This window comes from Erinaceus europaeus, chromosome 7, assembly GCF_950295315.1.
Source record: "Erinaceus europaeus chromosome 7, mEriEur2.1, whole genome shotgun sequence".
NCBI lineage: Eukaryota > Metazoa > Chordata > Mammalia > Eulipotyphla > Erinaceidae > Erinaceus > Erinaceus europaeus.
Window position 1 is genome coordinate 33,706,449 of NC_080168.1, and position 12,773 is coordinate 33,719,221.

The 12,773-nt window shown below is 39.6% G+C and overlaps 1 protein-coding gene across 7 annotated transcripts in view; it reads left to right on the plus strand.

The window, feature by feature from the left end:
* HYCC2 (hyccin PI4KA lipid kinase complex subunit 2) overlaps window positions 1-12,773 on the plus strand; it is a 74,352-nt gene that overhangs the window by 28,281 nt on the left and 33,298 nt on the right. For 4 of the 7 annotated variants that reach the window (XM_060194163.1, XM_060194164.1, XM_060194166.1 and 1 more), the window contains 2 exons: window positions 2,697-2,798; window positions 8,406-8,585. In XM_060194163.1, the coding sequence (XP_060050146.1) occupies window positions 2,718-2,798; window positions 8,406-8,585 (261 nt within the window). In that variant the 5' untranslated portion in view covers window positions 2,697-2,717. Of the gene's footprint in view, window positions 1-1,560; window positions 1,651-2,696; window positions 2,799-4,717; window positions 4,842-8,405; window positions 8,586-12,773 lie in introns of those variants that run through there. The other 3 variants (XM_016187034.2, XM_016187035.2, XM_060194162.1) reach the window with 2 other exon arrangements.

Sequence of the window (12,773 nt, forward strand, 5' to 3'; positions counted from 1 at the left end):
GCCCCCAGCTCCCCACCTGCAGGGGAGTCGCTTCACAAGTGGTGAAGCAGGTCTGCAGGTGTCTATCTTTCCCCCTCTCTTTCTTCCTATCCTCTCTCCATTTCTCTCTGTCCTATCCAACAATGAAGACATCAATAATAACTATAACAATAAAACAACAGGGGCAACAAAAGGAATAAATAAATAAAATATATTTTTTAATTATTTCTTTTTCTTCTTATTATTATTTACCAGTACAGTGCTCAGCTCTGGCTAATGGTGTTGCTGGGAATTGAACCTGGGACCCCAGAGCCTCAGGCATGAAAGTCTTTTGCAGAACCATTATGCTGTTTCCCCAGCCCACTTGTCTTTTAGTGTTTTCATATTTTGCTAATAAATACCTAGGAATGCAGTTGCTAGGTCATGGGGTATTTCTTTTTCCTTTTCTTTTCTATACATAGGTATGATTTCTTTTTCCAGATAGATAAAGACAGAGGAGGGAGAAGAAACCACATCACTGAAGTTCCCCTAGTACTGTAGTAACCTTTTCTTAATTTCTTTAATTATTATTAAATAGAGACAGAGAGAAATTGAAAGGGGAGGGGGAGATAAGGAGAGAGACAGAGAGACACCTGCCCTGCTTCACCACTTGTGAAGCTTTCCCCCTGCAGGTGGGGACCAGAGGCTTGAACCTGGGTCCGCGTACACTGTAGTGTGTGTGCTTAACCAGGTACGCCACCGCCTGGCCCCCTGTATACTCTTATGTGGTGCTGGAGATTCAGGTGTGGGCTGTGTGCATGGCCAGGCATGCACACCCTGCAAGTTGGGTGGCCATACCAGCCTCTGCCACATGTGCCTTATTCTGGTAGTCTGTCTGGTAAAAGTACCACAAATAAGAGAAACATTTGTCTTAAGTGATGTGCAATTTGATTTCATTCAGCAAGCTTGTTTTTGCCTCTTTGTAGTATAGTTGCTGGGAACAAGTGTTAGAGGAGGGGACCGGTTGGTGGCACACCTGGTTGAGCACACATGTTGTGATGCGCAAGGTCCTGGATCTGAGCTCCTGGTCCCCACCTGCAGGGAGAAAGTTTTGCAAGTGGTTAAGCAGTGCTGCAGGTGTTTCTCTGTCTCCCTCTCTATCACCCCCTTTCCCTCTTGATTTCTGTCTCTATCCAATAAATACATAAAGATAACTTTAAAGAAAGAAAAAAAGCATAAAAAAGTATTAGAGCACTAGGCTTCAATCTTAATAAAGGAAACTTATTTTTAATATGAAATTTTAGTTTTAGTTTGTTTTGTTTTACCTAGAACACGAGCTAAGTTTTTCCTTCCTTGAAAGGCACAGTGGTCCAGTAGATGGCCCAGTGGATAAAGCATCTGACTCTCAAGCATGAGGTCCTGAGTTCAATCCCCGGCAGCACATGTACCAGGGTGATGCCTGATTCTTTCTCTCTCCTCCTATGTTTCTCATTAATAAATAAATAAAGTATTTTTTAAAAAGAAGTCTTTAAAAAAAGGGGGGCACACATTAGTTATCTCTGATCTCTGTAAGGAATGCTATCCTCAAGTTCAGTGCTTTTTTTCTTTCAGAGAAAAAATTGGGATAAAAGGTAGAAGAAGATGCTGGGAACTGAACGTAGTGTTGTGGAAGAATGGTTATCAGAATTCAAGGTAAAGTGGACTGGGCTTAGAAGTTGTTGTGGGGAGTCGGGCGGTAGCGCAGTAGATTAAGCGCACATGGTGCAAAGCAAAAGGACCGGCATAAGGATCCTAGTTCAAGCTCCTGGCTCCCCACCTGCAGGGGAGTCGCTTCACAAGCAGTGAAGCAGGTCTGCAGGTGTCTATCTTTCTCTCCCCCTCTCTGTCTTCCTCCATTTCTCTCTGTCCTATCTAACAACGATGACATCAGTAACTACAACAATAAAACAACAAGGGCAACAAAAGGGAATAAATTTTTAAAAAGAAAAAAATTAATAAAAAAGAAGTGTGTTGCAGTCCTTTATATAAGTAGTATGTTTTAATCTAGCTCTTCATTTTAAAAAAATATGAATGAATGAATGAGTGAGTGAATGAATGAATGAATTCATACAGAGAGGAGAGAGAACCAGAGCATCACTCTGGTACCTATAATGCTGGGAATCAAACTCAGGACTTTATGCTTGAGAGTCCAGCACTCTACCTACCACACTACCCCTGGCTACTATATTGTGACTTACATTTTTATTTCTAGTAGTTATTAATCATCTAGTAATTAAATAGAAGGCTATATAGTTTGTGAACACTGGAAATAAATACTGTAATGCTAAATGCAAAAGCTGAAATAGACATTCTACATCACCATCATTGTTAACCAGAGTACTGCTCAGCTCTGGCTGGTATTGGTGCTAGGAATTTAACTTGGGACCATGGTGCTTTAGACCATAACAACTATACTATTTCTCTGGCCCTCCTACATTAGTATTTTTGGGTTCGCTTAAGGTGCTCCATTTCAGTATATTTTGGTATAGTCTAATTTCAACTCATTTTCATGATTAAGAAGAACTGTGTGGTGTAACATCCTAACTTACCAACCTATGTGATTATATCTCTTATTAAGTGATTTTGCTTATTTTAGTTGACCCCGTTAAAGACCTTTTCCCAAGAATTTATGCACAGTGAAGTCCCTGACTTCTCTAGTGTAAAGTTTGCTTTTTGATTTCCTTTGCTTTTTCTTTCAGGCGTTACCTGACACTCAGGTCATGAATTATGCAGCAACTTTACACCGGAAAAAATCCCTGGTACCAGCCCTCTATAAAGTAATTCAAGAGTCAAATAATGAGGTAGGAGGAATTGTAGGAAAGATAATTTCAATATAATAAATGTGTGTGTAAGAGCACACACATTTTCTCTCTTTTGAAAAAGTCTTCGTGAAACAAAGAAGCTTCCTGCTGTTTCCATTCTGATAGTCGCTTTGGCTTTCTCCTTGCCCTTCCTCCCTCTCTGTATTTTTAATGCACTTTTGTTCTTATTGAACACAATATGTATTGCTTCTTGAACTGAGTGATCAACATCTTAGACAAGTACTTATTTGAACCTTTTCTCAGTTTGCTGTTTGGGGATATTTTTTTTTCCTTTTTTTGGAAATCACATTTTAACTATACACTGAGCTTTATTTAACTGTTTGTGGTTATTTTCTTGTTAGTACAGAAGTCTAATCAATGAACTCAAACTAGCAACTTGAAATAATACTGCTAGTAAATCTAGCTTGAAAATAGTCAGAGAAAGCTTTTTGCCTGTTTAAGTCTTATTGGTCAAGAACAATACACTTAGAAAAAGAATGTCCTGTTTTGACTTTTAATAGAAAGGGGGGAATGCAGCTACTACCTGTGTTAACTGATAGAAAAAGCACACATTAGCTTCCATCAACACAGCCGTATGGCATGGTTGTATCACCCCTGCATTCATGTCTGCTTTGAAGTGAAAATGAAGAAGGGAACACACAGGAAAGTAGCTTCTTATCTCCCCAGATACAGCCTGCAAGAGTGCCTCTGCTGTGTACTGGAGTGAGTTTGAAGAAGTTCAGGTAATCATCTCCTAACCAGAAGTTTAACTAAAAATGCGCCTCCAGTTGTCCTCTCACTAAAAGCTTGCTATTGACCACTTTCCTGCCTGTCTCCTGAATTTGGATGGGCTTCCAGTTAGACTTGCCTCTGCTGCTGTTTCTAGCAGCAATTCAGGATGTGTTTGCTTCTTGTTCTCTTGCTGTGTATTTGTGGATATTTTATGGAATGTCTTGATGTGGGCATATACATATATGCATGTCCTTCTTGGTCAGAAGTTTTCAGATTTATCTTTGAACAGTGGATATGTGTATTCCCTGCCCTGCCCCTGTTCTGCATTGTCTTAACATGTAAGCTTTGCTTATTAAAATTTGTTTCATGCTTTCTCTTTAGAGTATATATTCTTGACGGGCAGTGGTCACATATTTATATCTGTATTTATTACTTCTCTAGAATCTAGTATTTGACTGCACACAGTGAACATTTAAATACTACTTGGTTGAACAACAAAATAGAAAATGGCTGGGGGTCGGGCGGTGGCGCAGTGGGTTAAGCGCATGTGGCACAAAGCGCAGGGACTGGCGTAAGGATCCCAGTTCGAGCCCCTGGCTCCCCACCTGCAGGTGAGTCGCTTCACAGGCAGTGAAGCAGGTCTTCAGGTGTCTATCTTTCTCTCCCCTTCTCTGTCTTCCCCTCCTCTCTCCATTTCTCTCTGTCCTATCCAACAATGAATTGCGTCAACAAGGGCAATAATAATAACCACAATGAAGCTACAACAAGGGCAACAAAAGGGGGAAAAAAGATGGCCTCCAGGAGCAAAAATGGCCTCCAGGAGCGGTGGATTCATGGTGCAGGCACCGAACCCAGCAATAACCCTGGAGGAGGAAAAAAAAAAAAAAAAGAAAATGGCTTCCTGAAGTGCTGTCGTTTTTACTAGAACTACAATTGTATAAATTTGGTTTCCTTCTTTTATACTTTATATTATCATACTTATCATAGATATATTAACGCATATGTAAGACAGTGTCATGGGCAGAGGTAGAAAAATGAACAACTTGGGGTCCGGGAGGTGGCACAGAGGATAAGGCATTGGACCCTCAAGTATGAGGTCCTGAGTTCAGTCCCCGGCAGCACATGTACCAGAGTGATGTCTAGTTCTTTCTCTCTACTCCTATCTTTCTCATAAATAAATAAATAAAATCTTTTTTAAAAAAAGAAAGAAAAATGAACAACTTAAGAGATGCAGACTCAAGACCAAGCCTTCATTTTAATCGGCCAATTGCCTCATCACATCTGCTATCTTTATGTCCCTTCTTCTGTCAGGTGTTAAAATTAAAATTGCCACTTATTCTTTTCTTTTTTTAATTATTATTTGTTTGTTTAACCAGAGCACTGCTCACTTCTGGTTTATAGTGGTGCCAGGGATTGAACCTGGGACTTTGGAGCCTCAGGTGCGAAAGTTTGTTTGCGTAGCCATTTTGCTATCTACCCCCACCCCTGCTGTATTTTCTCCTTTCTCTTCCTCTCCTTCTAGATTCCTTAGCCACTGGCAGTTTTCAACTCCAGGGAAACCTCCATGCAACCCATTAACCTGTATCAACTTTTCATGATCTGATTACTTCTGTTCCTCCTCTCAAGTGTCCCTCTTCTTACTATTTCCATCTAGCTTTTCAGTGGCTCATCATGACATTGATTCTTTTGCAAGCAGCTTAGCTCCTGTATTGCTTATTCCCTTAGTTCAAGTTCACTGTATAATATCAACCCCGGGTACAGCCCATTCATTCATCTATGTCATGCCTGCACTGGAATGGCTGGACATAATTTTATTGACTTCGGTGTAGGGTTAAAATATCAAATGGGCTCATTACTGCTTTGCAATCTTGCTTTGTTCCTGTGTACACTGCCCCACTATTCACTGTACATGTTCTACTTCCTATGTACTTGTACTTTTCAGTTTGTCATTAAAAAAGAAGGAACTGGGGGCCGGGAGGTAGCACAGCAGGGTTAAGCACACATGGTGTGAAGTGTAAGGACCTGTGTAAAGATCCCGGTTCTAGCCCCTGGCTTCCCACCTGCAGGAGGAATGCTTCACAAGTGGTGAAGAGGTCTGCGAGTGTCTATTTGTCTCCCCCTCCCCTCTCAATTTCTGTCAGTCTATTAAATAAATAAATCAGTAAATAAAAAGACCGCCAGAAGCAGTGGATTCTTAGTGCCAGCACAGAGCACCAGCAACCTGAGGCAAAAAAAAAAAGAATCTAGTAGTTACTAAGGTAGGAGGTGTATCAGTGTCTTAGCTTTAGAATCATATTGCTTTAAAACAGTATAACTCATAATCAGCATAACATCTGTTGACTTCTAATTTACAGTTATAAAAGTGATTTTATTCTAGAATATTAAAATTTTACAGATTTGTTGTATCCAAGCATATTTCCAAATGTATATGCATTATTTTAATTCAGAATAGAGATAAGCATGTAAGTTACTGAACTGTTTATTTTGTAAAAGCTAGTGCTATTTATCTTTAATATTTATTTTTAATATATTCTATGGATTTATTTATTGGTTAGAGACAGAGCAATCAAGGAAGAGAGAGAAAGAGACCCACAACCCTACTTCAGCCCCTGCTGGAGGGGACCAGGGTCTTCAACTTGTAACGTGTGCTAAACAGGGAACACCACTGCCTGGCCCCCTTTATTTTATTTTTTTTTCGGTGTCCCCCTTTATTTTATTTTAATATGAGAGGGAGAGGGAGAGAGAATATATGAGTACACACAGAGGGAGAAAGGCCAGAGCCCTGCTCAGCTCTGGTTTCTGATGGTGTTGAGGACATCAAAGTCTTTTTGCATAACCATTATGCTATCTTCTCCACTGCAAAAGTAGTATTATATCTTTGTTTTTGTCCTCACTGGGTCCTCCCTTCCCCTAGTTGACTTCCTGAGAGAGAGACACAGAGAGAGGACAGACACACCCACCCTACCTCACAGCCCTGAAGCCTCCTGTAGGGCAGTGAGAGCCAGTCTTAAACCTAAGTTTTGCAGCACCTTATCTAAATGAGCTTTTTTGCCAGCTCACTAGTGTTAATTTTTAGTTTAAAAATATCTCATAGTTTGCTGTGTTTTATCTACTTTTAACAATCATAGCCAGCCTATATAGTCTGCACTTATTCCAGTGAGAAGTTCTAAGTTGGTAGTATATGTTTAGGAAATAGTGAAGTTTATTTATCAAAAAGTTTTAAATGTTTTTTAAATTTTATTTATTTTTATGAGAGCAAGCTTGACAACAGAACAGCTCTCAGCTCTGGCATATGGCAGTCCCATGAATGAACTTGGGACCACAGACATGCAGATCCTGTGAGCTGCTTCCCCATCTAGGGAAGTTCACTTTGCTCGTTTCCTTCAATTTGCAAGGACATGAAGTTCTTCATGAGTCATTCTGTAATTATCACATGGAAAATATCCAGTTAAACATTCAAAGGCTCTTTCTATATTTGTCCCTTTCAAAATCTTTCACATATAATAGAATTTAAGTCAGCCCTAAAACATAAAATTAATTTTAGTTGCAACTATTTAAAATACTGGCATTTTGGATGTTCACATATAAGTTGCAAAGCCCTTTTCTCTACTGAGTGCTTAGTAGTGTTTCAATTTTGTTTGAGTTGAGGCTTGACGTTGATTTCCACAAGGTCATTAGAAATTATTTTATTGGGAGTCAGGCAGCAGCGCAGTGGGTTAAGCACAAGTGGTACAAAGCACAAGGACCAGCCTAAGGACCCTGGTTCGAGCCCCCAGCTCCTCACCTACAGGGGAGTCCCTTCACAGACGGTGAAGCAGGTCTGCAGGTGTCTATCTTTCTCTCCCCCTCTGTCTTCCCCTCCTCTCTCCATTTCTCTCTGTCCTACCCAACAACAACATCAATAACAACAACAATAATATCTACAACAATAAAACAGCAAGGGCAGCAAAAGGGAATAAATAAATATTTTTTTAAAAATTACATTATTATATTTATTTTTTTTCAATAGATTTATTTTTTAGCAGAGTACTACACATCTCTGGCTTGTGGTTGCACATGGGATTGAACCTGGGACCTCAATTTTTACATGACCATTATGCTGTCCACCCACTCTGAAATTACAGTAGACATTTGATTAACATCACACTGGGAGTGAGCTCATGATCTTGTGTAGGTTGCAGTCATACTGAGCAGCTTCCCTGGTCCAGTTTTTTAAGTTTCTTTGAGGGGAAGAAGTAGAAGGAGAGGAAAGACATAACAGCATCGCTCCACCATCCATGAAATTGCCCTAATGCCATTCATGGTACTCCCATGTAGTGCTGAGGCATTTAACCAGGGTTCAGACCTAGCAAGACATGCTCTCTAGCAGGTGAGCTGTCGTCTGGTCCCCAAGTAACTTTTTAAAGTGAAAAAGAATACTGGTAGGGCCAGGTGATGGCACATGTTTCAGTGCACAAGGACCCGGTTCAAGCCCCCAGTCCCCACCCGCAGGGAGAAAACTTTGCGAGTGGTAAAGCAGTGCTGCAGGTGTCTCTCTGTCTCTATCCCTCTCTATCACCCCCTTCCCTCTCGATTTCTGCCTGTCAGTATCCAGTAAATAAAGATAATACAAAAAAGAAAAAAGAAGAGGAAGGATACTGGCTACTAAGACTAGAGAAGGAAATGGCTGGGAGATCGCTCACAGGTAGATTCCTAGAAGCCAGCTTGGTGGTAGGCACACGTGAGGCTTTGCATTCCTTTCCTTATGTTACATAAAATATTTTTGCACAGATGAGTATTGAGGATTTATGTTTAATATTATACTAGTATATGTGTCTTAAAATAGTTATAGTTGAAAAATTAGAAATAAATAATGCATTTAATTTTCCTTTTTAGCTGCTGGAGCCTGTCTGCCACCAGCTCTTTGAGCTCTATCGTAGTTCTGAAGTTCGACTAAAGAGGTTCACGCTGCAGTTTTTGCCAGAATTGGTATGGGTTTATTTACGCCTCACAGTTAGCCGCGACAGACAGAGCAATGGTTGCATTGAAGCCCTTCTGTTGGGAATTTACAATTTGGTAAGTTGAAAACAATAATTTGGGATATTTTTAAATATATATTGTTAAAGTCCTCTGAGATAATATTTAAAGAATGTTTAGGAGGAAACAAATTGATGTAGTTACTTAATTTATCTGAATTAATACAGTTTAGTAGAGATACTCAATAAGTGCTTGTGGCATTGCAGTTTGTAATGGGTGAAACTATAATAAATTATTTTGTGGCATTTATTTTTTTTTATTTTATTTATTTATTTATTTATTTTTAAATAATTTATTACTTTATTGGGGAATTAATGCTTTACATTCAACAAAAAATACAATAGTTTGTACATGCATAACATTCCCCAGATTCCCATTTAACAATACAACCCCCACTATGTCATTCATCATCTTTCATGGACCTGTATTCTCCCACGCACCCACCCACCCACCCACCCCAGAGTCTTTTACTTTGGTGTACTACTCCAATTCCATTTCAGGCTCAACTTGTGTTTTCTTTTCTAATCTTGTTTTTCAACTTCGGCCTGAGAGTGAGATCATCCCATATTCATCCTTCTGTTTCTGACTTATTTCACTCAACATGATTTTTTCAAGGTCCATCCAAGATTGGCTGAAAACGGTGAAGTCACCATTTTTTACAGCTGAGTAGTATTCCATTGTGTATATATACCACAACTTGCTCAGCCACTCATCTGTTGTTGGACACCTGGGTTGCCTCCAGGTTTTGGCTATTACAAATTGTGCTGCCAAGAACATATGTGTACACAGATCTTTTTGGATGGATGTGTTGGGTTCCTTAGGATATATCCCCAGGAGGGGAATTGCAGGGTCATAGGGTAGGTCCATTTCTAGCCTTCTGAGAGTTCTCCAGACTGTTCTCCACAGAGGTTGGACCAATTGACATTCCCACCAGCAGTGCAGGAGAGTTCCTTTGACCCCACACCCTCTCCAGCATTTGCTGCTGTTACCTTTTCTGATGTATGACATTCTCACAGGAGTGAAGTGATATCTCATTGTTGTCTTGATTTGCATTTCTCTGACAATCAGAGACTTGGAGCATTTTTTCATGTGTTTCTCGGCCTTTTGGATCTCTTCTGTGGTGAATATTCTGTCCAAGTCCTCCCCCCATTTTTGGATGGGGTTATTTGTTGTCTTGTTGTTGAGTCTGGCAAGCTCTTTATATATGTTGGTTATTAAACTCTTATCTGATGTATGGCATGTAAAGATATCCCATTCTGTGAGGGGTCTCTTGGTTTGGGTAGTGGTTTCTTTTGCTGTGAAGAAGCTTTTTAATTTGATGTAGTCCCATAGGTTTATACTTGCCTTAGTCTTCTCTGTAATTGGATTCGTTTCATTGAAAATGTCTTTAAAATTTATGCAGAAAAAAGTTCTGCCAATATTTTCCTCTAAGTATCTGATAGTTTCTGGTCTAACATCCAAGTCCTTGATCCACTTGGAATTTACTTTTGTAGTTGGTGAAATACAGTGATTCAGTTTCATTCTTCTGCATGTTTCAACCCATTGTTTCCAACACCATTTGTTAAAGAGACTCTGCTTTCCCCGTGTAATATTCTGGGCCCCTTTGTCAAAGATTAGATGTCCATAGGTGTGGGGGCTCACTTCTGGGCTCTCAATTCTATTCCACTGGTCAGTGTGTCTATTCATGTTCCAGTACCAAGCAGTTTTGATGACAATGGCCCTATAATACAGTTTGAGATCTGGGTGTGTGATGCCTCCAGTTCTGTTCTTTTTTCTCAAGATTGTTTTGGCAATTCTAGGTCTTTTCTGGTTCCAGATAAAACATTTGTAGCATTTGTTCTATTCTCCTAAAAAAATGTGCTTGGGATCTTGATGGGGATAGCATTAAATTTGTAGATGGCTCTGGGTAATATATTCATTTTGATGAATTCTTCCAACCCATGAACATGGAATATCTTTCCACTTCTTTGTGTCTTTTTCAATTTCTTTGAGTAGTGACTCATAATTTTCAGTATACAAGTCTTTCACTTCTTTGGTTAGGTTTACTCCTAGATATTTTATAGTTTTTGTTGCTATAGAAAAAGGAACTGATTTCTGGATTTCAATTTCTTCTAACTTAGTGTTTGCATAGAGGAATGCCACTGTCTTTTGAATGTTAATTTTATAGCCTGACACCTTACTGTATTGCCTGATGATTTCCAAAAGCTTCTTGCTGGATTCCTTAGGTTTTTCCATGTATACTATCATGTCATCTGCAAATAGGGAGAGTTTGACTTCTTGTCTTCCAATCTGTTTTCCTTTAATTCCTTGCTCCTGCCTCATTGCTATGGCAAGAACTTCCAACACTATGTTGAATAGTAATGGTGATAGTGGGCAGCCCTGTCTAGTACCTGATCTGAGTGGAAATGCTTCCAGTTTTTCACCATTGAGTATGATGTTGGCTGTAGGTTTGCTATATATAGACTCCATTATCTTCAGGAATTTTCCATCTATTCCCATTTTTTGTAGTGTTTTGATCATAAAGGGATGTTGTATTTTGTCAAAGTCTTTCTCTGCATCTATTGATATGACCATGTGGTTTTTGGTCTTGCTTTTGTTGATGTGGTGGATCACATTGATTGATTTACGTATATTAAACCAACCTTGTATGCCTGGGATAAACCCCACTTGGTCATGATGAACAATCTTTTTGATATACTGCTGTATCCGGTTTGTTGTATGTTTTACATTGGGTTCTAGTTCTCCCCCGCCAAGAGAATTGGATCAGTCCTGTTAGTTTCGCGGGCCCGCTTAGCCCCGCCCCGAGGAACCCCGAGAGAGGGTTCCAAAGTTAGAGAGTTCCTGAGTTACAGTGTTGGAGAGTTCCGGAGTTACAGAGAGTGCTGGCGCTGCCGCGGGAAAGAGGCAGCAGAGTTCTGTTTGGTGATTAGTTTGGTTTAGTTTATGAATCGTTGTTCCTGAATAAAGAAATACAGCTTCCCTGCCCAGCCGTTGTCTCCACGTCTCTGTTACCCGCCCGTGAAGCCAACCCAGCTGGCAAGAGCCTTCCAAATTTTTAACAACACCGGTTGGCTAGAATTTTGTTCAATATTTTCGCATCTATGTTCATCAGAGATATTGGTCTGTAGTTTTCTTTTTTGGTTGTGTCCCTGTCTGCTTTTGGTATCAGGGTGATGTTGGCTTCATAGAAGCTGGCAGGGAGTATTCCAGTGTCTTCAATCTTCTGGAAGACTTTTAAAAGTAGAGGTATTAGTTCTTCTTTGAAAGTTTTGTAGAATTCATTTGTAAAACCATCTGGTCCAGGACTTTTATTTTTGGGAAGATTTTTGATAGCTGTTTCAATTTCATTAGCTGTGATGGGCCTGTTCATGTTATCCATTTCCTCTTTACTTAGTTTTGGAAGTTGGTAGGTATCTAGGAAATCATTCATTTCTTCCAGGTTCTCTAGCTTGGTGGCATATAGTTGTTCATAGAAGCCTCGCATGATATGTTGAATTTCTGCAGTGTCTGTTGTGATATCTCCTCTTTCATTTACTATCCGATTTATTTGGGTCTTCTCCCTTTTTTGTTTTGTGAGTCTGGCTAAAGGTTTGTCGATTTTGTTTACTCTTTCGAAGAACCAACATTTACTTTCATTGATCTTTTGTATGGTTTTCCTATTCTCAATGTTATTTATTTCTGCCCTAACTTTAGTGATTTCTGTCCTTCTGGTTGCTTTGGGATTCCTTTGTTGTTCTTCTTCTAGGTCTTTAAGATGTGCAATCAGGCTGTTTATTTGTGCCTTTCCTTGTTTCCTAATGTGTGCTTGTATAGCTATGAACTTCCCTCTTAGGACTGCTTTAGCTGTGTCCCAAATATTTTGATAGCTTGTGTCTTCATTTTCATTGAACTCTCGAAACATTTTGATTTCTTCCTTGATTTCCTCTTTGACCCAGAAGTTGTTAAGAAGTGTACTGTTGAGCTTCCACATTTTGGGACTGTTACTAATCTTTTGTTGATTGTTAAGTGTTAGTTTAATTCCACTGTGGTCTGAGAAGATGCTTGGGATGATTTCAGTGCTCTTGAATTGGCTGATGCTGTCCTTGTGGCCTAACATATGGTCTATTCTTGAGAATGATCCATGTGGATTTGAGTAAAATGTGTATTCCAGTTTCTTGGGATGAATGACTCTGAAAATGTCCAATAGTTCTAGTTTATCTATCTCTTCATTTAGCTCCCTTATGTCTT